General features: G+C 48.6%; 1 protein-coding gene across 24 annotated transcripts in view; it reads left to right on the forward strand.

Annotated features, from left to right (window-relative positions):
* CACNA1G (calcium voltage-gated channel subunit alpha1 G) overlaps positions 1-25,455 on the forward strand; it is a 155,690-nt gene that overhangs the window by 88,733 nt on the left and 41,502 nt on the right. For 23 of the 24 annotated variants that reach the window (XR_013928504.1, XR_013928505.1, XR_013928506.1 and 20 more), the window contains exons 15-23: positions 587-655; positions 3,455-3,548; positions 4,098-4,282; positions 4,431-4,877; positions 10,489-10,589; positions 11,760-11,883; positions 14,787-14,855; positions 15,724-15,908; positions 22,566-22,692. Coding sequence is in view for 21 of the 24 variants with exons in the window: in XM_080389608.1 (XP_080245734.1) it covers positions 587-655; positions 3,455-3,548; positions 4,098-4,282; positions 4,431-4,877; positions 10,489-10,589; positions 11,760-11,883; positions 14,787-14,855; positions 15,724-15,908; positions 22,566-22,692 (1,401 nt within the window). In the remaining 3 variants the exon portion in view is untranslated. The remainder of the gene's footprint in view (positions 1-586; positions 656-3,454; positions 3,549-4,097; positions 4,283-4,430; positions 4,878-10,488; positions 10,590-11,759; positions 11,884-14,786; positions 14,856-15,723; positions 15,909-22,565; positions 22,693-25,455) is intronic. The other variant, XM_080389625.1, reaches the window with a different exon arrangement.

Consider the following 25,455-nt stretch of genomic DNA (forward strand, 5'->3'; position numbering starts at 1 on the left):
CCCCTTGCCCAGAGCCCTGCTGTGTTCGGGCATCCCGTTGACTTAAACGGGTGTCTCTGCTAACAGGGGTGAGGAGGGATCTGAACTCACGGCACATTCTGGTGGCTTTTCTTAAATTAGGTATTTTACCTGGCTGTAAGAGGACTGATATTGTGTTAATCAAACATTCATTAAAAGCCTCCGTTGCTGCTTAATGAAGGCATAATAAATAAAGATCCTATTATGCAGCTGCAAAAAAAAAAAAAAAAAAAAAAGTCATGTTTTCGATAATTAGCTGGTGTTTCATTAGCACAATTACCACTTAGGAGCTGAAGCAAGCTCTGTTCGAAACGCTTAAAGGTAAGGCTGGTCCCTTCGCAGGGCTTTGCTCCATCTGAGCTCTTCCAGCCCTTCCCTGTGCTGAGCGGGGACGGTGCCCCAGCCCAGCTCTCCATCGCGGCCGTGTGCTGCCCTTCTCCCCCTTCCCCTTCCTTCCCTGCCTTTTTCTCGTGTTGTTTTTTGATTCCCCGTTCCGACCTGCTGTTGAAACTGTGACAATTGAACCCCCCCTTCCCCTTCCTCCCCCCTCCCCCCATTTCTCCTTCAGGAGATCTCCAAGCGAGAAGATGCGAGTGGGCAGTTAAGCTGTATTCAGCTGCCTGTCGACTCGTCGGGGGTACGTACACAGCACATCCCACCGCCCGCTGTGGTTGTCTCTCTCGTGGTGCCTGGTCACACGCCATGGTGCTGTTCTCATTGTAGTAACTGTCATTCTTTTGGGGGTTGTTTGGGTGTTCTGGGGGTGGTTTTAGTTTATGGTTTTTTTTTTTTCCTTTTTGTTGTCCTCGTTGTCAAGTCAGCCCTGATTTTAAGTCCCTTCCTTCTCTGGGGGAGCCAGGTAAATTAAGGTGGGTGCTTCAGGGCAGCTGATGTGGCTTCAGCCCCAGCTCTTGTTGACCTCTTTCTGGATGCCTGCCCCAGGGAAGGCTCCCTGTGGGGCTGTCACAGCTCCTCCACAGCACAGTCACATCCCAGACACATCCCTAGGGATGTGGACGGTGATGCTGAGTGCTGAATGTGCCTGTCAAGCACTCCCTCCATCATGCAGGCAGAGGAGGGTGCCTGCGAGTGAAGGGACCTGGAATCAAGCCTGTTTGTGGACACGTGTGTGTGGGAGCCCCATGCTCAGCAGGACAGGGTAGGACAGTGGCAGCTGCGCTGTGGCGTGTCCCAGAAAGGCTGGCCGGGACACTGAGATTGCTGGCGAGATGCTGCATTACAGCGTGGGACAGGATGTGAAATGGTCCCGTTCGGGTCTGAGGAAGCCGTGGATCTCCGAAGTGCAGCACACCCCAAACCTTACTCTTCTGCCAACCTCATCTTTCTCTTTACCACTCCCTTCCCTTTCTCTCCTTTCCAAGAAGTCTGTTTTTTCCCTCAGCACAAAAGCCCTTTCCCATTGTATCCCAGTGTGTCAGTCCCCTTTGGTACAGGCTGGTTTAGCTGTCGTACCACCTGGTCCATCTTGACATACCCTCATTTCCCGAAAGGATTTTAACTCCCTCTTCTCTCATAACCCCTTTTCCATCCAGAAAGGCAAACTGGGAGTGCAAGAACAGGTAATGGGCAGCAGCCCTGGCTGCGAGATGCTTGTCTGCACCATACTGAGTCTGGCACGTGGTGTTTCGGAGGGGATGCTTTCTGCCCTCCAGACGTGGGGTTTGGTGCTGGGGAAGGGGGTGGGAAGTCCCCGCGTAGCTCTGCTTGTCCATCTTGGCACACATCTCATCGTGCACCCTAAAACTTTCCTTTGGTCTGTTAAAGAGCACTCCAGGAATACAAATCACATAAAATTCTTCCTGTTACTTACTCCTTTTTAATAGCGCATTAGGGAGAATGAGTAATTCCTGGCAGGATGGGCTGAGCCGGGAGCCTCTGTGGGGAGCATACCTGGAGCCAGCTGGAGCCCCTCTTTGTACAGAGACACAGTTTTGACTCCAGCAAAGTTCAGGCCAGCCTGATTTTACTGCTCCCCCTTGCAAGGTGCATTCCTGACCTTCCCAGTCTGCGTCTTGCAGGATGAGCTTCCCTGAATAGCACAGAAGTCCTGGATCCTCAGGAGGGGAAGTTTTGAGCTAACACTTCACATCACACTCTCTTTTGCCTTAAAAACATTTGTCTGAGAGTGTCCAGTCTGCCTAGAAAAACGTCCCCTTAACTATTTAGTGACCACACAGGGGAGTATTGGGGCTTGTCCCTCTGGGGTTTTGCTTAACAGAGAGGCACAGGGCACAGGACTTCGTGTTGGATGCCATCTTTTCTTCCCGTCCCACACTGGGGCACCTCTGGGCTTTTACAACCAACAGGTACCCAAGCACCAAACCTCCGCAGGGCTGGCCAGGGCTCCTGGGGGTGCAGCTTAGCCTCGGTGGGGTTTTCTGGGGCTCCTGGTGTCTCCCAGCTGAAGTGAGTGTCTGCTTGGCTTCTCTCATCCCAGCACCCTCCCTCCCTTCCCACCTCTCTCCTTCATCGTGACTGGGCTTGGTGCCCTTTGCCAGAGCAGTGGTTTCAGCCGTGAATCCTCCTCTTTTGGATGGGTATTGTTCTGGCGAGCACCACTGCCTGTCGGGTGTACCCTGACTATACCACACCCTAAGCGCCTTTCTGCAGTGCCAATGGACAGAATCAGTGGGGCGCCCAGGGATGTCCCTAACTGGGTCCGTGCCGCAAGACCGAGCCAGAGCCTGGGCACCACGCTGCGAGCAATGGTAAACCTCTTCTCTCCCCTCCCAAGGATGGGCACGTGTCAGAGTGGGCAGCTCTTGCTTAACCCCTGCCCTTCGAAATGATACGGCGGAATTTAACCCCCCAAACGATACAGCATAAATCTGCAAAGGTTCTGCTTCTGTTGCGTTGCAGCTGGGAGGGGAGCGGCCACCCAGGGCAGATGTCGCCAGGTTCTGCCACCTGGATCCTCTCTGCGCTGGTGGGGTGTCCATTGACACGTGCCCATTAGTTGCATTGGAAATTCAGGGTCCCTTGTGCCCCTTCTGAACCCTGGATTGCTTCATTGAAGCATCGCTAGAGAGAGCCACACAGGGAGTTTTAAGCCATGGTGTATAAATTGAGAGATGAGTAGTCCCAAAATTGCCCATCAGACATCTGTCCTTCCTTAATATCTGCCCAGTATGCAATTCCAGCAGCAAAAATTAAGCAATGGTTTGGGGTTTTTTTCCGATCCCTTTCTGGGACCATGTTTGGAGCCAGAGGCAGTCTGTCTTCCTGGTAGGAGGTTAATTAGTCTGTGGTATAAATATGTGCATGCGTCATTTTGTGAAAGGTGATGTTGCATCGTGGTACAAAATTCGGTGGATCCATAGGTGTGGTGTTGGAGACGGGAATCCGTTTTTTCAGAGGGGTATCCATGCACCATGGCCCATCACCCTCCTTGCTGAAGCCCTCTGTTTTGCTCCAGGGTGATGCTTCCAAGTCTGATTCTGAGGGGGATCTCTTCCCCCGCTGCCTGGAAGAGGAAGGAGGACTTAAGAAAACCTTGTCGAATCCAGCCTGTGAGTAACAAAGCCGGGAGTAGGGGTCCTTCCGCAGAAACCTCACCTTGCTGTGACAACAGTGTGTCCCAAAGGGCAGAGTCCTCCCTGGGAGAATGGTGTAGTCTAAACAGTGGAATGTTTGACATTGCAGCAGGCTTGTGGGGTGGGATCTGGGATGCAGACCTGGCTGAAAGCCCAGGCTGTGCTTTCAGGGTATCTCTGCAGGGGCACAAGTAGAGGAGCCATGGGGAAGGAGGATGGGGGGAGCAGGCATGGGCAGAGAGGGTGCCAGGGCTGGAGCTGGCAGGTGTTGGTTGAGGGCAAGTGGGTGACAGTCTGCATCTTCTCTTCTCTCCCATTGGCACCCGATCCCGTTCCAGATTTACGCCCCCATGCTCCACTGCCAGGCTGAAGGACAGGCGCTCAGCTCTCCAGAAGGGCTATTTGCCCCCATCCTCCTGATGCTTGGAGGAGAGCTGTCCCTGCACAGCTGCTTTGCCTGCCCAAGAGCAGGTTGTAGATGTGCCCTGAGAGGTATGACACCTAAAACCTACTTGTGTCTTCCAGTGATGGCCCTGAGTGACCACCCGGAGCTGAAGAAGAGCCTGACTCCACCGCTCATCATACACACCGCAGCCACGCCGATGCCCATGCCCAAGAGTGCCATGTTTGGAGACGTGGCACAGGGCTATGAGTCCCGCCGGGCCAGCGGCATCTCCATGGACCCCACCACCTACGAGCTCAAGTCCCCGGTACTCACGTCACCTCCTCCTGCGGATGCTCAGCACGTCCCTTGGGCTTGCGGGGCTGTACAGCCAGCCAGCCGCCCCCGCTGGTGCAGCAGCAGCCCAGCGCGGGGTGGGTGGCACAGGGCTGATGCTCTCCTTGTCCTTCCTGCAGCCCAGCGCCCGCAGCTCCCCGCACAGCCCCTGGCGTGCCAGCAGCAGCTGGAACAGCCGCCGCTCCAGCTGGAACAGCATTGGCCGGGCCCCCAGCCTCAAGCGGCGGGGGCAGAGCGGCGAGCGCAGGTCCCTTCTCTCCGGGGAGGGGAAGGAGAGCTCAGAGGAAGGGGAGAGCTCAGATGAGGAGCGCTCCAGTCGGGCCGGCAGCTTCAATGGCTCTTTGCCTCATCGCATGGAGTCGCTGGAAACAAAAGGTTCCTTTGACCTCCAGGATACTCTGCAGGTGCCTTCCCTGTACCGGACCAGCAGCATACACAGCAGCCGAACCTCCACCTCCGAGCACCAGGACTGCAACGGGAAGACCTCTCCGGGTCTGCTGCTGCACCAGCTCCACCTGGATGAACCCCGACAGGACTGTGATGACTGTGATGATGAAGGCAACATGGTAAGGAAATGCCAAGCACTCATTTTGGGCTTTTTTCCTTGTCAAGGTGATGCTTATACTGTCTCAGGAGCACACAAGCAGGTGCAAAGCAACGGCCTGTTGCAGGAACTGGGTCTTGCCGTCACCACCAGACCCAAATGAGAGTCATCCAGAAGGGCCCCAGGAGGTCTCTGGGCTGTGGATGCCACCAGAAATGGGGTTGGCGTCATATTCAGTATTTCAGTGCAGCAGCAGATGGCTTGTGATGGAGGCAGCAAGGCAAAACTCCCCAGGTTTCACTAGAAGGTGCAGAGCGAAGGCTATCTCTTGGAAATAAGTTGTTTTCTTTTTCTCTTTTTTTTTCTTTAAAAAAAGAAACACCATAAGTAACTTTCCCTGCTGTCCAACCATTATTCAGCTTTCTGCCCCCTTGCACAGCAACAGACAATTTCTGTTGACATCAACAGGCAACACAAGGGCAGGGTCTGGTCCCTCATTCCCACGGCAGCCTTAGTCCCTAGAGACGGTGGCAATTCAAAGGCTTTGCATTAATTTCCATATGAAGAGGCATTAGACCAATAAGCATCTCTCTTTCATGGGCCTTAAAAGTGCCATTTAGGAAATATTAGCTAAAAGGGCTGCAAGCACAAGGTTTCGACTTGGATGTTTGTATCCTGAGGGAATAAAAGGAATCTGGCTGCTTTTCCATGGTTTTTTGCTTGGCTGGCAGAGAGGGGCTTGAGCTGGGCAGCAGGATGCGCGCGGCCCTGGCTGTCATGTGTGCGTTGGGATGTCTCCAGGACAGTTCTGGGGTGTCTCCTGCTCTTCCCAGGTTACCTCTTTTTTTTCACTTTAACTTGTTCTCGGGCTTAAAAATGTGATGGTCTGATATGCCATCCCCAGGGGGTGACTGTTTCTGTTGGTGAAGCGGATGGGTTTTGGGTAGAACCACGTGCCATTAACCAGGGTGATGCTGAGAACAGGAGATGATCAGGACATGATTTTACTGTATTTCACTGAGTTTGTTGAATGAAAATGGAATTTGGAGCATGTGAAGGGATGCGAAAGGCAGTGGTGACTCCAGAGAAGGAACAGGAGGAGAAGGAGTTAGTGCTGGAAGAATGGAGTCACTCAGCCGTGAATTGCCTTTAAAAAAAGCCATTATCCCATTACATCTCCAGCATGGATCCTCAGCCTGGGATTTTTACTGATTGTTTTAACCTGTTTTTTAACCTCCATAAAATAAATTGAATTTTTAAGAAAAGCAGTAATTATTTTGGGGAAAAGCACTATTAAAAGTGATCAAGCGACCATGCTCTTTATCGCTAGCTAGGGATTTTTTTTCATGCTCCAATATCTGCTGCTTTTTCCAGCTCACCTGGTCCAAACATCCCGCAGATCCCTTCCTTTCCCTCTGCAAGATTAGAAGCCAGTAGCACCCCTTGTACTGGGCATTGTGTAATGGGACATGTCCCTCCTCTCCTGTCCCATCCAGGCCCACAGCCCCAGACAGTGCTGGTGATAGGTTGCTGAATAAAATGCATGTTTTTAATTTTTATTATGGCAGCTGCCAAATGTAGTCTTCTGTGTACTGAGGCCTGGCCACATAGGGTTAGACCAAAGGTCCTTCAATCCTTTCCCGTGGAGTGGTCAAAAGCAAATGCCTAGGGAAACAATAAGCAAAATAGGATAAATAAATTGTGCCCCAGCCCATTATAGCCACAGCTGGCTGGTGCCTTTCCTCATGCTCCAAAATATGTCTTCACTTCAAATCACTAAACCAGATGGATGGGAAAATATTGCTTAGATTAGCGAAATGAGCCCCCAGGTTGCAGAGCTTGTGATTCCCTCCCCCCCCCCCCGACATCTGGGGGGATGTTTTGCCCCTAAATTAGCCTTGACAAAGTCGGGAAAAAAATTAATTATTTTTAAAATGAAAAAAAAATAAAATTCAGAACTCCCCCACCAACAAAAGAAGAACAGAACTCAACTGCTAGTCAGATCAAAGTAATCCTAAATATGCCCTTCTGCAGCAAAGCTTCACATCTCTCCTTGCTGGCTGGTTTTGATTGCCTCTGCGCAGAAATAAAAGGAAGCGCAAAGGCTTCGTTTGGATCTCCCAGGCTCCCATTATATTGGTGCCGCTCTGCTGCCTTCAATGAGTTTATTCTTAATTTATATCCCTCCGAGGGGCCAGAATCAGGCCCCTGATAGCTGTTCTCCCCAGCAGTATAAAATCAGGGGACAGAAGTCTGTTCTTCATTGCGTGAATGCAGACAAGGAGGAGATTTGCGGAGAGAGCGATCTGCTGCCTGGTTGGGTTCGGGTGGCTGTGACCGGGATGGGGGATCTGCTGCGAGGTCTTTGTTGTTCACATCTGCTGGATTTTGGCTGCTCTTGGGTGCTTCCCTACCGAAACTGCTGAGTGCTTAGAGCAGAAAGTGAGGGAAATATTGAATCTGCAACCAAACGTGTCCCCTCCTCCCAAAAACCTCATTGCATGTTGCAATTGCAGCTCCTTTCCCCTTTGCTTATTGCACTTTTTTTCTGCAATGGGCAATTGCAGCTCCTTTCCCCTTTGCCTGTTGCACTTTTTTTCTGCAACGGGCAGGCCAGCTGCTCCCCAACCCTCTCAGCCTGCCCCTGCTGCATGGTTAGAATTAAATAATCAGGTCCCAAGTGCCTCTGTGCAACTTCCAGCTTGCCTGGAGGTCCGTGGCTGCTCGTAGAGCATTTTTCAGCGGTTCCCCCATCCTTATAATAAATCTTTTATAAATCTAAGCCTCTCCCTTACTCCAAGGAGTGCGTCAGTCATCTTTTAATGCCAACTGCCTTTCATCCTGCCCTCAGAAGTACATTAATATCTGAAAGTCCAAAAAAAACCCCTAGCTATTTATCAGTAGCTTTCCTTGCAGTGGGCTGGGAGGGCCCTGTTAGCACGCTGCCAGGTGAAGGCAGCACCACTGCCTGTTGGCGCTCAGCATCACCCCCTGTCCTGGCCCCTGCCTGCACACCAGTGGGCAGGCTGCGGGGGTCTCAGCCAGGGACATTTTGTTGAAGTCACTGGCAACTGAATTAAAGAGGAGTTTTCTTCTCCCCACCCCGTCTTTATTCATCCTGTCCAGGTGTGGTTTATAAACAAATAGATATGATTTAAACCACATAATTGATATATAGCTTTGAAGATAATGCAGCCCTAAGCAGCAATCAAGCAATCAGCCTGATTGTAAGCACTTGATGCGTGTCTGGACCTTGCGGAGAAAGCATATGATGGGACTTTAGGCTGGAAATGCTCGGGTTTTATTTCACAAATATCTTCCATTTGGCTCAAATTAACTGAACTGCACTGTTCCACTGGCGGAAAGCTGAAGTAATTCCTTAAACTTTAGATTTCTGCGGATGTACTTGACCCCGGACAGAGCAGCCGGGCTGCAGCCCTGGCTGAGCGGCCCCGCTGAGCCCTGGTCCTCGTCCAGACTCTAACGCTGAATAGAGAGGCATGATGGAGGATCACTGTTCGCCTTTGTTATCTGATTTAGCCCATGAACTGCAAGCTGCAACAATTAGCCAAACCCCAAAATATCTTTGGCATTAAAATTGGACAAAAGGAATATAAAGAAGCATTCTGTGCTGCTGACGCATTACCATTCACTACAAATCCCCATGATAAATACCAGAACTGCTTTGAATAATAGATACTTCTGGAAACCTTCAGCTCGCAAAATGAACTGGACCGAGTCACAGCTGTTACTCCGTGTCCAGAGACTGGGGCAGCAATTGTCGTTCTCACTGCAGCTTTGAGCAGACACCTGATTTTTATCCATTTATTTACCTTTGTTAGATCTAGGGGTCATTAAACTAACTAGGCTGCTTGAAGGGATAACACAACCCCAAGGATGCATGCTCTATTAAATACATTTTAGAGAAAAGGGAGCAGTTCTGACTCCTTGCCTGGAGTTGGAAAAGGGATGTAAAAACAGCCAGAACAGCCAGGACATGGGGAAAACCTACTGGTGTGCCATGGCGTGATCTGTGTTTGTGTAGAAAAGGGAGGAAAGGACGGCCGGCTGAAGGAGAGAGGTGGTAAGATTGACCTTTTTTTTTTTTTTTTTTTTGGTTCTTCAAACTTTTCTTGTTAGTTTTACAAGGTGGTTTTCATTTTCTGAAGAGTTGAGGTTGTCACTGCATGCTTTCATTAAAATGGACACTACACTAGCTATTACCCATCGCTAATGAGACCCCTGGCTGAGTGCGTATAGGAAAAGAAAGCACTTCCTCCATTCCACTCAATTACCCTAACAAATCCCATTTTTACAGTCCGGAGTACCTCCAACTGCTAGCAGTTTGGCTCCGAACAAATCCCCCCCCTCCCTGTTTCCAGGACAAAATAATTAAAAGTGCCTCAGCCCTGGGGTCTGGGTGCTCCTGGGGTGCAAGCAGCGATTCTGGCACTACGCTTCACACCTCTCGGTGTGCTCGTGGCTCTGAGCATCTGCAGGAGAAAGTTTCAAAGAGCTGGTGCTGCCACTTTCCCCTCCTGCCTAAGCCCAGGTGAGAAATAAGCAGAGAAATTCTCTAAGCAGAGAAATAAGGGTCGTGTAAGAACAAGGATTCTGTTTTATGTATCTGTAAATGCAAAGCACCACGGTGCCATGGCACACACTGGTTGTCCGTGCGCAAGGCCCTGGCGCTGCAGTGTCAATTGGATTAAAGATCGTGGCCTCCCCTTGGAGACCTGTGGATGAGAACGCGACAAGCCTAATCCCGAGGCTGCTGCAGCTGGGATGAGGCTTCCCCTCGGCATCCAGTTTTTCATATCATCTGTTGACCTGTTGGCTAAGGCTTTTAGAATCTGCCCTCCTGGCCTTAAAGGACCTTGCAGACAGTCTGAAACATAAGTATGTGTGGCTGAGGATGCGCTGTGGTTTCAAGTAGGAATTAATTTGCAGAGCTGGATGGCCCATGTTCATGCAGAAGGTCAGACTGGCCATGATGTTCCCTTCTGGCTTTGTAATCTCCCATCTAATCTGTTCATGCTGAATGAGAGGCAGATGCTTGCCATTGCGTTCTGCTGGGACCAAAACTCAGGTTCCAAATGATTTCTTCAGCTTTCCAGTGGTGCATGGGCATAGGGCTTGGCCCAGCCAGCAGCAGGGATCCCTCCCTCCACTCCCCTTATAACCTCTGACATAAGCATTTTATATTCTTTAAAAAAAAGCAAAACAACAAAATCTCCCCCAAACCCTTAGAAGATTCAGGCAAGCATCTGATGAGTATCTGGAGGGCCTGAGGCTGGTCAGAGATGGTCATCAGTCCTCTGGGCAAGCATTTTCTTTATCATGTTTATTCTCTTGGCTAACTGTGTGCCAGATGCAGTTATTTGTGGAGAAAGAAGTAAGACCAAACCCTATGAGCTTACAGGGATGGCATGGCCCTTGCCTGGCTGCCAGAGCTCCTTCCCCTGCCCTGCAGGGTCTTTTTTTGGGGAGATAATTTTATTTCAGCATTGCTGAGCGCTTGGAGATATATGTTCAGTGAAAAATTGCCCTGAGTCCTTTGCTTGGAAGTTTTGGGGGTTTATTGTTTGAAGAGTTCTGTTTTCTTCCCAATCTGCTGTACGTTTTCCTCCTAGAGCAAAAGGGACCGCATGAAGGCGTGGATACGGGCACGTCTCCCCGCCTGCTGCAAAGAGAGGGACTCCTGGTCCATCTACATCTTCGCCCCTCACTCAAGGTAAGGCATCGCGCTGGAGCAGCAGCGGCGTGCCAGGCATGGATGTCCTCGTTACAATGGCTCACTCTGCCCATCTATCCCAGCTGGGTCTCTGTACGTCAGTTCTCAAAACTCCCAGCCCTTCCCCTGCTCTGGCGCTACATCAGGGTTACACAGCAAATGGCCACCAGCGGCAGGGAGCGGGGTGGGCATGGCCCTGGAGTAAGGAGCATCCAGTAGAGACCCGTAGTCCCAGGCATGGCTGCAGCTTTATCAAGTTCATCACTTGCTTTGTCAGTGATGCCAGCGCTCTGCAAGGTTTTCACTTGATGGAGCATGGGAAGTTTGAAGCAAGGGGGAGAGGTGCTGCATTACACAGAGTGATCTGAGTTTACCCCTGCTGCACACTTACAGCAAAGGACACTCATTGACCTCCTCATCCTAACCCTCAGCCTGGACTTATTTGCCCTCCCCCTTCCCTTCTTCCCTCTCCCAACAGCCCCCAGGGAACACCCTCTCCTTGCCTGCAGATCCCCGGCTCTGCCCTTCCCGCAGCCCAGCCACGCTGGAGCCGTCCGGGCTCCACGCTTTCCTACATGTTCCTCTGGCCACGCACCCACACGCGACGAGGGTTTTCCGTGGTTGAGGGGGTGGGCCCTGGACAGCATTCGAGTTCATTCATACAAAGATTAGTGAGATTTTCAGAAACAGACTTTGGGAAATGTAATACGGTATTATAAATCCTGGGTCAGTATACAGCCATCTGTCACAATAAATAGCTTCTGTTCCTTTGTTCCATGTGCGCTCAACCCTTATGGGCTTGCTGGGAGTATTTCTTCCTTTATTTAAGCTAAACCTGAGCACTATAGACCAGGTAGGTGGTCGGATCCAAACCTGGCCGCATGTCTGAGTTGTTGAAGCAGATGCTGTTTCAAGTGACCCAAAGCCCCTATGGGCTTGAAATTTGTGGACCAATTCTGTAGCTCAGCTCCTTTTCTATTCATACCCTGCTCTGCCTGCAGCTCTGACAGGGAGGGGATTGGGAGATTGTAGCTCATCTGCTTTGTGAGCGGAGGGCTCGATTCCCCTGCCATGCCTCGAGCTGCTGCATTTCTCCCCAGTCAGTCGAGCATTAATAGCTAGTCTGTGTGTCCTCTTTTTTTTTTTTTTTTTCTTCTTCTTTCTCGGCAGATTTCGTCTGATGTGCAATAAAATCATCACACACAAGATGTTTGATCATATCGTCTTGGTGATCATTTTCCTGAACTGCATTACCATTGCCATGGAACGACCCAAAATTGAGCCTCACAGCGCTGTGAGTTTCTGAGGTTAACGTTTTCTTCTGCTCTTTGTGGAGCCCAACACCCGTGGCTTGGACCCCACTGCTGTGCGTTTGGTCTCACTTTTTTTCTCTGTTTTTGAAATTGGAAGCTGCCAACCACACCCCCTGCGTATCCTTTGAATTAGGTACAGCAGCTCTCCCAGTCCTTACCCAGCGTCCTATTAAAGTACAAGAGCAGAGCTTATGTCCTGCAATATATCGAATATCCCATTTCTGCAAGTACGATCAAGGTTTTAACACATGACATAAGCGTGACATCTGTCTCAGTTTCCTTCTCTGAGAAACCTTCAAACACTTTTCCTCTCTCAACACAATGTTCGTTTCTTCCATCTGTTCTCCACGGGCACTTATGTGTGGTGTGAAGGCAATGGGGGAAACTGTTCATTTCATACTTTTCTCTCCCCTTTGTGTATCAGATTTGTTGTGACACAAGAAAAAACTGAACCAATACATGCACTGTAGTGCCATTTCCCAAAACCTTTTTGTTTTAAAAGACTACATAAGGATTTCTCAAACCAGACCCTCATGGCACCAACAGCCATCAATCAGAGGGGCAGAATCATCCTATAGCTCTTTCATTTTAGCATATATTGTGGTTGAGAGATACACTGGGCTCTCGCTGATGTGTTGCAAATGACTGCTCATATCGCAATCCTATAGAATCCTGGTTTGTTGATGTAGGCGTGTCAGGCTGTTCATTTTTGTGGATCTTCAATGTAAGACCTTAAAACTGGAATCTTGGCTGCTCTGTGCCTATTTTAAGCATTCTCTAGTAGTCCTCCTTACCGTAATAGTTTGCCCAGCAGTCCCTCCCCAAAATCCTTTTATTTTTTCTTTTGGTTATCATGCTGTTGTGGTGTACCAACTCGCAGCTGCAAGAGGAGAGCAGGACTCCCTGCCAGCCAGTCTAACTGGATGAAATCACCCTGCTGTTCCCTTAAATGGGGCACCCTGAGCATGTCCCTTGAAATCCCAAACGCTTCCTTGGAGCCCCTTGTTGTGTCCTCTGAGAGTCACCGTTCACCAAGGCTGGCTCCAAAAGGAACTGTAGTTACAGAGATGGAAGGAATGGGGTTACATGCAGAAGTCAGAGGAGTCCACAGCAAAGAGCTGTAGAACCAGTACTTCATACGGGACAGGAGGAGCTTGAGCTGTGGTGTTTTGGGTGTTAGAAGAGTGCAGAGAAGGAAGGAGTCAGGGTCTGGTGTGAGGCTCATCAGCATCAGGCTATAACCAAAGGAACTGAAATGGGTCATCCAGGGCTGGTGCTGAACTGGACTGTGATCTGGGAGCAGCAGAGAGCAGAGAAGGGGGATGCTGAGTGGTGGGGTGGGGAGGAGGGGAGCCAGGAGGCATGCGTGGGCCCTGCCTGCACTGATGGAGCTCTCATCTGGAAACCGAGAGAGTTAGTTTAGCTTGAGTTGTTTAAAATAATTGTACTTTGCTTCCCCAAGCTGTGGATTTTCTAGCTGCTTCAAGCAAGTTGTCTTTCCCTGTCCCAGTTTCGGCTGGCTTATCAGAACAGGGGATGTTGTTGCTAGCCAACATGCACTCCCCGTTGCAGTGTGCGACATGGGCCGGAGAGATTATCCTTCAAAATAGCCATGTGCTTGCCAGAGAGGAATGTAATATCCTCAGTTTTTCCTCCATACTATTGCTTTTTTATCTCCAGCTCCACAAGCAGGTCCCTACCCTCTTTCTCCTGCACGCTGCCTACACCTCTGCAGCAGTCTTTTGTGTGGCCGTCAGCTAACGGCCAGAGATGTTTCCTATCACAGCTCAGGCAATCACAGTGCAGGTCTAGGACCTAATTAATTATGGACCCAGTATGGAAACAAGCTACTCTGTGGTTCCTGAGTCACTTTCAGTAAATCATGATCTGGCAAGTGAGAGAGTTGCCAAGGTGTTTTGTCTTGTTTAAATTGCATCTCATTTTGAGCAAGAGATCTGCATCTCTTACAGGACTGCTCTGTAGGGAGCAGCAGAAATAAATCCAAAATTGTTATTAACAGAACTGGGGCTGGTTCAATTGTATGCGCACATGTATACATGCACACACATCATCTTTCCTCCAGCCTTCACCTTCTGCTGTCCATTTCTCAGTACAGGCAATCAGAGATTGCTCGGGGATTAGGGGGGAAAGTGTAATTTATTTAATGATCATCATTAAAACGAAAGGTTTCTGCTAACTACAGATAGGGAACCAGTCCATAGTCTCATCTGTAATCACTAGCCGCTGTTGCAGAGTGGGGGCAGTGAGGACTGCATGGTCTGGTGGGTAGCGCAGGGGACTGGGAAATGAGACTATTTGGCTTCATGCCAGGTCTAGCCTGTGGCTTTGGGCAAGCGAATCAACCTTTTGGGGGTAGGTCTCAGCTGCCATAAGCCCCACGAGCTTCTCTGGGCTTTGGTGGAGCTGTGACAACTCCTGCCAGCTGTGCTTCCGCATCCCGCCGCGGGTCCTGCTCGCGCCACGGCGCAGCCACTCTAATATTGACTTAATTTCTAGGAGAATTGGGAGCTCAGTGATATTTGCACTGTGCAGAGATGTCTGCAGGTGAGGGGCAGGGGGAGATTTGCCAGGCATTCTCCTGGGGGTGGGTGGGTGTGGGGCGGGGGGGGGGGGGGTAGGGGGTGGGTTTGGGGACCGGCCTCTGCCCCTGTCCATGGTGCTGACGCCGGCGCTGGCGGTGCTGAGCCGGGCGGGGCGTTATTGCCCGAATATTTGGATTTTCCCTCTTTGCAAACAAACGGGCCGAGACTTGGTTCAGCACAGAAGCTGGAGAACAGTTAGCGACCGCCCAAATGCGCGCAGTGAGATGTATAGCTGCGGAGAGCAGGCTATAAAACCTTGTCTCTCATTTTCTTTTTCATAGGAACGGATTTTCCTAACGCTCTCCAACTACATCTTTACAGTTATCTTCCTGACTGAGATGACAGTTAAGGTAAATGAAGCTGGAGGATGAGTGTTCCTGTATTATATCAGTGATATTTTATTATGATGGACTTCAAAACCCCCTAGTTCTACCAGCTACCAGCAAGGTGTATGTTGTCCTCTTCTGAATCATATTTAAATACCCACCACATGCTTATTCTGAGCACGTTTTACAGCAGAACAGTTTCACTGAAGTTGCTGTTGATTTACACCATTATATGAGCAAGGGATGCTTCAATTCAGCAATCCTCCCTCATTCACCAAAGCTCTTGAGCACAAGCTTAACTTCAGCCATGCATGCAAGCCTCATTGTCTTCAACAACCAGTTGTCCTCAACAACCTAAGCAGCTATGTGTTTTCCTGGGGAGGGAGAGACTTAAGCACGTCAAAACACTTCGCTGGATTTGAGGCAGGAGACTCAGGAACCCATTGCTGTAAATCTCTCTTGTGTAATTCATAATCATCTCACAGAACAATTGCTCTCTCTTCGGGAAGTTTCTCTAGTTTCTTTATTTGCAAAGCTTGTAAATGACTGCTTAGGGTCAGCTACTCTGAACCTTTATGCTAGCAGTCTATAGGAATAAAATACAATCTAATGTTTTATGCTAAACATGTTAGTAACAGTTTTGTGCGGCTAGGTTTAGCTGCATTAAAAATACATCAGCTGTAAGGGACAATCTGGGATGCTTCTGCAGAGGTATTTTTACAATTCTTGCAATATAACACTTTGCTGATTTGTCTAATTAGGCTTCTGTACTGCAAAGAAAATGGACTTTCAGACTTGTATCTGTAAATGATGCATTCTCAGCAGGTTGCTAACTGGAAGAAATGTATTGGATGCAATAGTCATTATTTGTTGCAACTTGGTGTCCGGGCAGGTGGTGGCACTAGGCTTGTGTTTTGGGGAGAAGGCCTACTTGAAAAGCAGCTGGAACGTGCTAGATGGGGTGCTGGTTCTCATCTCCGTCATTGACATCCTGGTCTCGATGGTGTCAGACAGCGGCACGAAAATCCTGGGGATGCTGCGGGTTTTGAGACTGCTGAGGACGCTGCGGCCTTTAAGGTAAGGAGAGGATGGGCAAGACCTAAAAGTGTGTAGGGTGCGTGTGCCAAAGGGGGAGCTGAGCCCATCCTGCAAGCAGCAGCAGCATTTGTCCGAGGCAAGGGCATGGCACCCATCACCAGTGTTGTGCCCAGCCTCCTGCTGCTCTGCAGACAGTGAGTGCCCAAGGGTCCTGCAGAGCCACAGGGAGCCCTAGGCACTCGCTGTGTTTTTGGGACCAGCCCCAAGTGCAGTAGTAAACTGATCAATGCCTCTTTTGCTCGTTAAAACACACTTCCCCTGCTATTTGTGTTCTCATTTGCTCTGTGTAAAGTGCAGCTTAACAGCTTCTTCTCCCCCTTTCCTTCAGGCAGTCAATGGCTTTCGTAACAAAGAAGGAAATTAGTAGCAGGTGGCAGATCATTTTTAAGGAAGCAGAGGCTCAACTGTTGCTTAACCTAAAATGCAAAGAAGCTTTTTTTCCCTCAGTTACCCATTAATTTTACAGATACGTTTGTTTTGAAAATTGCCCAGACAAGATGAAGGCCATTGTCCTGCTAACTCAGTCCCCCATGTCTGACAGCAGGCAGTATCCCATGCTCCAGGGGCAGGCACCCCTCTGACAAGAACCTGCCCAAGCATCAGCCTTTTCCAAACAGGCATCTGTTTTGTCCTGTACCCCAAGGCATGAAGGTTTCTCTCCATGCTAAATGCAGTCCCTCTTTAATACTATTGTTGCCGCTCTTGTTATGCGGCAGCTAATAAACCTTCCTGCTCAAAGCATCTTTGTGTGCCTGTCATATCTTACTGCTGCTTCCTTCATGAAAGGTTTGCTTTGAGTCAGGATTTTCTCTTTCAGGACAGAAAAATAGGACCCTGCCTCTGACAGAAAATGTTGTTTTACTACCCCTGTGTGAATAATAAGTCTAAATAACAATGGCTGTGCCTATAAATCTATCTTTCAAATATTCTCAACAGCTATGAAAGACATTCTGTTACGTTGGGGGATGTGTATGTGATACCTGGTGAGTTTTAGGGTGTAAGCTGATTTTAATAATTTTTATCTGGATAGATAGTGCCATTGGTGTGGTTCAGCTCCCTGGCCATGTGACTAGACTGTCTTCCTGTGTGACTCCAATTCAGACTTTCTTCATGTGTCCCCTGGCATCTCCATGTCAGCTGTAGTTTCTGGGGGTAGTTTCTGCAAAACTGCTGGTTTGGTAGATCTGCTCTGCTCTTCTGTTTTAGCTAATTTTTGACTCATGTTAAGAAAACCTACAAAATAATCTGGATAGCTCTGAGTAAAAGAAGGATTGATTTCTCATCTCTAAACTGTGGAATGCAAGTTTCTCCTTTGACGTTGTGTGGTTAAATTGGACCTAGAGGAAGAGGCTTGGGTTGTGCTGAGCCCTGCTAGTCACCTGTCTGACCTAGTAAAAGCCACGTGTGCTTCTTTGTAGAGCTATAGGTCTTCCTGGCTAGGACCTGAGTCTTTTTTTACTAGAGACTTTCTCTGTAGTCACCTATGTGCATGAATCGTCTGCAGTTATGGGGAATAATCCACTGAGTAACTACGGGCTGGAGGAAGACCTGCAATCTGGAGCATGTGCAGGATTAGGCTTTTCCATTGCTATTCCGTTCCTGTTGGCATTTGATGTTTTCTCAGGAGAGTGTGTGAATGTTTTCAGCCAACATGCTGCTTTCTACTACAAAGGAAATGTAAAAAGGCAGCAACAAGCCCATTCCCTAAATATGTTCACAATCAGTTCTATTCCCCTGTAATTAGATTTGTAGGAAATGAAAAAGCAGCCATCAAACTGGGGGCTTTTCAGTAAGTCATAAATCTCCGCATGTGGAAACCCATCTGCCTCCGCGATGCACATCTGGGCTGCCCTGAGCACGCCTCTGCCCGCAGCTGCCCGCGCTGCCTTTGCCATGGGCTGCACCACCTGGCTCGGGGATCACAGCGTCACTGCCTGGGATGTTCAGCTGGATCAACATGGGATGACAGCTGGGACAGGTGACCTGAGGTCTCCGCACACCGTGGCTCCAGTCCCCTTGTCTCGGTGACGTTCCCTGTGGAGACCGAGTCAAAGTCCTTCCTTTTCAGGGAGGTGTAGGGCAGAGACCAAAGGAAAATCTCCATCCCCCCAAAAAAGGAGCTAACCTGGCTCCTGTCCTCCCTTTCCATGGGCACTCGGGGACAGGGATGCAGGGAGGATGCCCTCAGTGAGAAGCCAAGCCACGGCTGTGCACGTCACACTCAGCTCGAAAGCAGGGACAGCCCTTATCGCCTCTGCATTGGTGTTCCTGGTGGATTGTCTGAAGGGGTTCTTCTTGCAAAAGACCTCCCTCGTTCTGTCTTTCATTTTCTCCTGTGAAAACAACCCCATTGCTTTACACAGCACACAAAATCACACATGCTTGTGCCCAGGCGTTAAAAAAAAACTGATCTGTGAACCAATCATGGGGGTTTGATTGCATTATTGATTATCAGCCTCCAAATTGAATCCATGAGGATATGAGCCCAGCTTTATGACCCGAATTCCAAAAATATATTCACAAAGGAGCGACATTTAAAGATGTTTCCATGACCCTCTGATGTTTCAGCCAGTAGAGGGATTGTTTATACAATAACATTCCTTCCTAATGCGTTCAACCTGCTGTTGTTGGGATCAAGTGTTGTAGCTTAAGATACAAGAGAAATCAAAATTGAAAATGTATTCAGATTTAATGTGGATGGACTTCAGTGCTGTTTTACTCTCTGCAGAGCCTGGGCTTTGACTTCCAAAGCAGATGGATAAATTATTCACTTTTCATACCATTGCAGTATAAAAAAGTAATTTGATAGACTCTTTTCTATCTATCATGTTATCACCTTTGCTATTTTTTTTTAATCTGTGGAGAAAGGTCTTTATTAACGTTGATCTGCTACTTCATCTAAGTGCTACTTCTTCTGAGAGCTCTGATCAGGCTAGCAGGCTTAATGTTGGTAAATGTGATCCAGCTGGATTGAGGCTGGCAGTGGGTTTGGAGTGTCTCACACCAGGGGTTTAACAGCATTGGGAATGCTGAGACCAGCAGAACCAGGAGGAACTTGAGGGATTAACATTTCTCCCCACTAAGAAGAAAAAAAAAAAAAGCCAAATGGTCTCATTTCCATTGCCCCATTTGTCCCATGCCTAATACAAACTGGAATTGTCCTGAATGCAACCTCGGCAGGTCTATGGCTCTGGCGTGCCTGGTGGGCTCCAAATCAGCTGCATCCTTCAGTGATAAATTGCAGGAGTGGTGGGTTGGATAATAGGAGTTTACAAGCCTGATATCAGCAGGACCCTGGACAATAGTGATGAGGTGCAGGGATGTATTGGACATGGATGGCATATTGGAGGTGGTACTAATAATCTGGAAATGCTGAGGATTTCATTGGCACTTCTTAGAGAGGTCTCAGACTCTCAGGAGAGCAGCAGGAGTCTGCACAGACTTGCCTCGACATTGGATCAGGCCCTTAGTCTGAGGCAGCTCCAAGGTCTGCAGGTTTTCATTAGTCAGAACTATTATTTTTCAAAATCTTTTCAAAGTCTTCTCTCCCTGTAGAGCTGGAAACAGCACTGGCGTGGAGCTAAACTGGTGGCAGCTTTTACCCTCATGCATTCTCATTTGAGGAATTCCCTGGTTGATCAAAACACAGAAAGCAGCCAAATGCTGCAGTTTCTCAGCCCTTTTTTTTCTCCACGCACATGACTTTGCAAAGTCAGTCGAGTAACCTCCTATTTTCTCTCTCCGCTGGATACCAAATAGTATCTCACAAGGGAAATCACTTTATTATTTCTAGAAGAGGCTTTCTTAATAAGTGTTGGAGAAAATTATCAACTTTAGACTCTGAGGGCTAAATTTCTTCCTTGTTCCCCCAAATTTAAGGATGCTCCAGTAGTTTAGACCACAGGCCTTCAATTGAGGAGACCTGACTTTGGTTCCATCCTGTATGACAGTGGACAGAATACCTAACTCAGGACACATAAAGGCACCAAAGTACCTGATTTCCATTGAAATCATTGGAAATGAGTTGCCTGCATACCCCTGAGGACAAGGCTTGCGGTCCTCCCTTGCCTCAGTTTCCCATCTGTATTTTGGCAGCTGTAGTGTTTCACCCAGGGCTGTGTGAGGGTGATGTGTGAGGGATGGTGAGGTCTTTAGACTATCCAAGGATCCATAAGAGAGATTCAGCCTCAGGTTGTCCAGCCCAACGCTGCTTTGTGCGCTCAGTTGGAGTGGGAAGAGCCCTTGCTCTACGGACACTGCCCGTTAGGCTGGATTAACGGGTTTATTGAGTCGGGCATGCTAACCTGCTGCCCAGCCTCCTCTGCTAGCTGCCCTCGGCTCGGCTCTCGGCCTCTGTGCAGGTACAATGTGGCAGCAGGAGTGGAGCTGCCCCAGCGAGGACCACAGCCTGGGCTGGCTCACACTGACCAGGCTCCGCGATGCCAAGGCTGCACGGGGACCATGCCGTCCCCTGGGCATCGCAGCCTTCTGCTCCCTGACATCCCACCCCCCAGCTCGTTCTCTAAAGTAGCCCCGATTTGAGCATCAGGAACGCCGAGGTGTCCAAAATAGGGAGCCACAGCAGCTACCGGGAAGAGACACCCAGCACGAGGAGTAGCAGCATCTGCCTTTTGTGTTTCACTGTAAGGGAGTGGATAAAAATACCACCATCTGTTTCTTTTTAAAAATGATAATTGATGAGTTACCCTTGACACTTTGAGTAAATATTTAACCAGAAAAAAGGGAAATAATTTTTAGCTTTTCAGGGTACTGTTTAAAGCCAACAGGTTTTGTAACACCTGGTGCCTGTGCGCTGAGCACTGCAGTTGGTTAAACCCGCCAGCTCTGGGGCAGGAGAGGGTTGGCACAGGCTTGGCTGTGGTCCCAGCTAAGGCCATGCCTGTCGGGCATGTGGATGTGTCCATGGGGACCTCTTCTGGGAGCACCACACTGGGAGGGGAGAGAGGAGGAGAGCTTGGATCCTCTCCAGGCAGCGAAACTCCAACTGTGCTCCAGGTGGTGTGCCCAGACTTGAGGCGAAACAGGAGAGACAGGGAGAAGACTCCCATAGCAGAGGAGAGAACCAGGCAGAAACAAGGAGGTGGGGAAGTTTGTGGTGCTTTTGAGTGCCAAGTGTTCAAAGGACTCACCAGCCAGTACCCAGAAGCACACAGGCACTTCCCTCCCTCTGACTTGCACGGCAGGCAGCTATTTCTGCCTTGGGAAAGCACAGTTTCTATGGCATCAGTACAAAATGATTTACAGCGCCAGTGAAATGCTTAATGCCGTTTGGCATCGAGAGGAGGGAGGCATGCAACCTCTTCAGGTGCCTTTTTTGGTCCCTCAGCTCTCCACCTTCAGGTCTCTGAGCCTGAATGCCTCGTTCATCTCGCCCAGCATGGTGAGATGCTTCTCTAAATCACACAAGCCTTATCCTCCCGTTGTAGTGTTGTCCTTGAGAGTATAGTACAGCTTCTCCTTTTTTTTTTTTTTTTAACCCGCTTCACTCGTGATGTCCACATTATTCTTCCTCAACCTGCCCATATGATCTTATCGTCTATTATGAAATTCTGTGCAGTACCAGACAGAGAGGAACTACAGAAGCAAGTTTAGATGCCCGTGGTCCTGCTGGTGAAGTTTCACCTGGAGGATGCCACTGGCTCAGGAGCTGAGGTTGTACAGTGGGTGTAAAGCAGAGGCTGTGATGGTACTGAGGGGTAGCTCAGGTCTCTGTACACGGCAGCACTGTAAGGACACGTAGAGATATTTTTTTACGATGAGGGTGGTGAAACACTGGAGCAGGCTGCCCAAAGACGTGGTAGATGCGTCATCTCTGGAAATATTCAAGGTAAGGCTGGACGGGGCTCTGAGAAACCTGATCTAGTTGGAGATGTCCTTGCTCATTGCAGGGGGGTTGGACTAGATGGCCTGTAAAGGTCCCTTCCAACCCAAACCATTCTATGACACTGTAATCGCTGCAGATGTGCAGGCAGCTGTGTAAGAGCGCCTGCTCCATTTCACAGACTGAGACAGGGGAGTCAAGAACTTTGCCAAAATCTGCACAGGAATGGACACAGGGAAACCCTCTTTTTGCAGCCCTGGACAGGCTGCAGGCATAAAGGTGTGTGTTTGTGGATGGCCCATACTAAGAGACTGGATCCCAGGGAAGGTGTGATCAAGGCTGGGAAATTAGACAGCTCTTTGGACCAAATGATAGGAAAACGAAAAGGGAAACACAGAGGTTTGAATATATTATAGTGAACGGTAACTAGAAGATGCTGATCAGCAAACAGATCAAGCCTAGGCAGTGGGTTAGATTAAAACCATCGTTCCAAATTTGAAGTCACTGGGGCTAGCCTGTATATTCTTCTAGGTCCTTCTCCAGTGATTTTTCTGGCCTGGCTCCTCATATGTGGTCTCCTTCTCCTCTACTTTGAGGGAAAGACCCTTTTCCCTCAAACACCTCTATAATCTCACAGGTCAATCTTCTAGAACTACTTCTTCCATCATGATTTTTGAGTTATTTGCCATTCTAAAAAATTCCCTAATATTGTGTTCTCTACTTCTATCTTAATAGGAGGCAGAACTGGGCAAGAACAGGACTAACGTAGCTTTTGTGCTTACTTGCCCCCACAGAGTCATTAGTCGAGCCCAGGGGCTGAAGCTGGTGGTGGAGACTCTCATGTCATCTCTGAAGCCCATTGGGAACATCGTGGTCATCTGCTGTGCCTTTTTCATAATCTTTGGGATCCTGGGAGTTCAGGTGAGTCCCCTGTAAGCCTCAGCACCTCATGCAAAACCGTCACGAGCCCCAGATGGCCTCACATCTGGGTACCTGTACCCGTGGGCATACTGTAAGTCTTTCTGAAACTGAATTAATGGACTGTTTGGCCTTTTTGGGGAACACACCTTGCTTCTAGGGAGGAGGAATCACATTTCCCATTGTTGGTCAGCCATTAAAGCCTCATTAATCATTACAGTCTTAACAACAGTGGCCCAGCAACACACATCCCTAGCTGTAGCCAAATAAGCAATGGTTAAAACCAGTTAGTGGGGCTGGTTCTGCCTCCCTCTGGTTCCTTGGAGGTCCTCTGCCCAGCTCTAGAAACGTGTGTTGGTTTTGAATCCGTAACTTTGCCATAGTTAACAGCCTGGAATGCCTCAGACCCAAGAGCTTCCATGGTTCTCGGTCCCCACCCCAGAAGCACAGCGTGGCCTTTCTAGCCTTCTCAAGACATGCTTTTTCCTGATTTCCAAGTCTTGGCTCTGTCACTTGATGTGTTGAACTTTCTTGAAGCTCCCCTGTTGCATACAGTGATACAAGAGCCAACATGATGATCCCCTCAAAGACACAGAGTGGGCTTTCTTCATCCTTTCCCCACTACGAGGACTTCTGCTCTGCCTGCGGCAGGACATGAATCATAATATTTCTGCGCTTTCTTCGCCTGGCCACACCACAGAAGGGTCAGGCCTGAGGCATGACATGTGCCACCAGAAAAACTGCTCAGGGAAGCTGTTAAATCCCATTCCTGTTCTCTCTGGGAGATAACATGGGGACATCTCTCCTCCACCTTTCCTCTAGGTATGAACCAGCAGGGAGATAGAAACTCTCAAAGCTGAAATTGTTGGTTTGTAAACTCCAGAGAGACCTTGACCTGGAGATTCATTCTGATTCTGACAGTTTATGTAACTGAAAGCTTGCAGAAATAGAGATTTTTGCATCTGCTCCCTGCCAGCTCTGCTGGCAATATCTTCAGTCCCAGGAGTTCAGGAACCTGCGGGAAAAGTGGCAGAATTTTCAATGCAATTGGATTCTTATTACCTGGGAAGAAAGAGATTGTTTCATGTAAATATTTTGACATAACATTTCTTTACTTCTGAAGTTTATCTGATCTGTCACAGCCTGCTTTGGAAAGTAGCTCTGTTTGGCTTTGTTTTGAAAAGGTGTCTTATATAATATTTTATAGTAATGTACTCTGTGAGTAATAAATACAGCATTGAAAATAAACAGAGAAGAAAATCATCCCTTCCATAACCACCTTGGCAGCTAGATTGGCTTAGCATTACAGTACAACATCCATCCATTATCCTTAACAGATTCATAAAACTAAGCATATCCCGTAAAACAATACAAAACTTAGACACGGGAAAATTTATGCCAAACAACAAAACTTGCAGTATGCTCTTTAAATTTCCCCGCTTCTAATTGTGATGGCTTTCCCTAGCAACTTGCAGTCTTACGTTAAATTGTCAATGACTATTAAGATGCTTAAGTGGTAGATATAAGCAAGACTGATCCTGTATTCAGGATGCAAAATTGTCAGTTAATATTTATGTCTAATTAGGTGTAAGATGAGGGCCATAGCTATTTTCTATAAAAAGATGATCTCTCAAAGTTACAGTTTGCTTTCCCATGTAAATATAAACTGGGGTTCAAACTAGAGGTTTTTAATGCTATTAAATTCTAGATGTCAATGTTTCTAAGTGTGCCTCCTCTTTGCCAGACCAGTTTTGTTGTAAAGCTCACCCACATGTGAATAGCCATTAATAAGACACAAGAAATAGCTGGATAAAACAAATACAGTAGGAACCACTGGGCCTTTCATTTTCAGAAATGCTAAAATCTGAAGCGCTGAGAGGGATCAGCAATTTTGCAAATTGGGCTTTGTGTTTCCAAGCCCCGTTAGTAGCTGTGTTACTGCTCCCATCTGAGTGGCATTACAGTCCAGCTCCTGGAGAAGTTATATTTATAGACTATATATTAAAACCAGTTGTTTACCTTCCTGCTTAATTAAAACTTTTCTCTGAGAAGGCTATATCTCCCCAGTCTGCCTTACCCACGGATAGTGTTTCTCCATGGAAAGATCAGGGAATGCTTCTCTTCTTGTATCCAGAAGTATTATGACTGCGTTGAGTGGTGGTTAATTTTGCACGCCTAGAGAACATCCTTCTGCTGTTGATTTCTGAAGGAAACCCATGGAGTAATGCGTGGGTTTATCTTGTTCGCTGTAATTTCTACTGATACTTGTCTAGAACAACAGATCAAAACCCTTCAGCATCTTTTCTTTATATACCCAGGTGGTGTTTTAAGGAGCCTGGAGAGCAGGCTGCTATTTCCCCCCCAAAACGGTAATGTCAATAGCTTCTATCAGCAAATAAAACCTGATTTGTTGGCTGTCTCCTGGGCTTTGATACCATCCATCCTGCTAGCATCCCTCACCCTGTCTGAAGCAGTAATTATCCCCTGCCCTTCTCTGTTCTGTGCGTGGGAAGCATCAGGTCCAGAGCTAAAGGTGCGGAGGCTCGTGTTCCTCGTGTGGGCAGAAACCAGGAGCTGCGCCTCTCCTGGCTTACGGAGAAAATAAGCTGGGGATCAGGTACCCATCACCAGCTGGGCTTGGCTCCTTAAGCACAAGGAACATTTTCAGACCCCCCCGCCTGGACCGCAGAGCCTAGCGGTGGCCGGAGAGCACTCAGGCTCAGAGACGCGAGCAGAACGGGCAGGAGGCTTGGTTCACCAAGAGCC

This window comes from Falco punctatus (genome assembly GCF_963210335.1).
Source record: "Falco punctatus genome assembly, chromosome: 1".
Taxonomy (NCBI): domain Eukaryota; kingdom Metazoa; phylum Chordata; class Aves; order Falconiformes; family Falconidae; genus Falco; species Falco punctatus.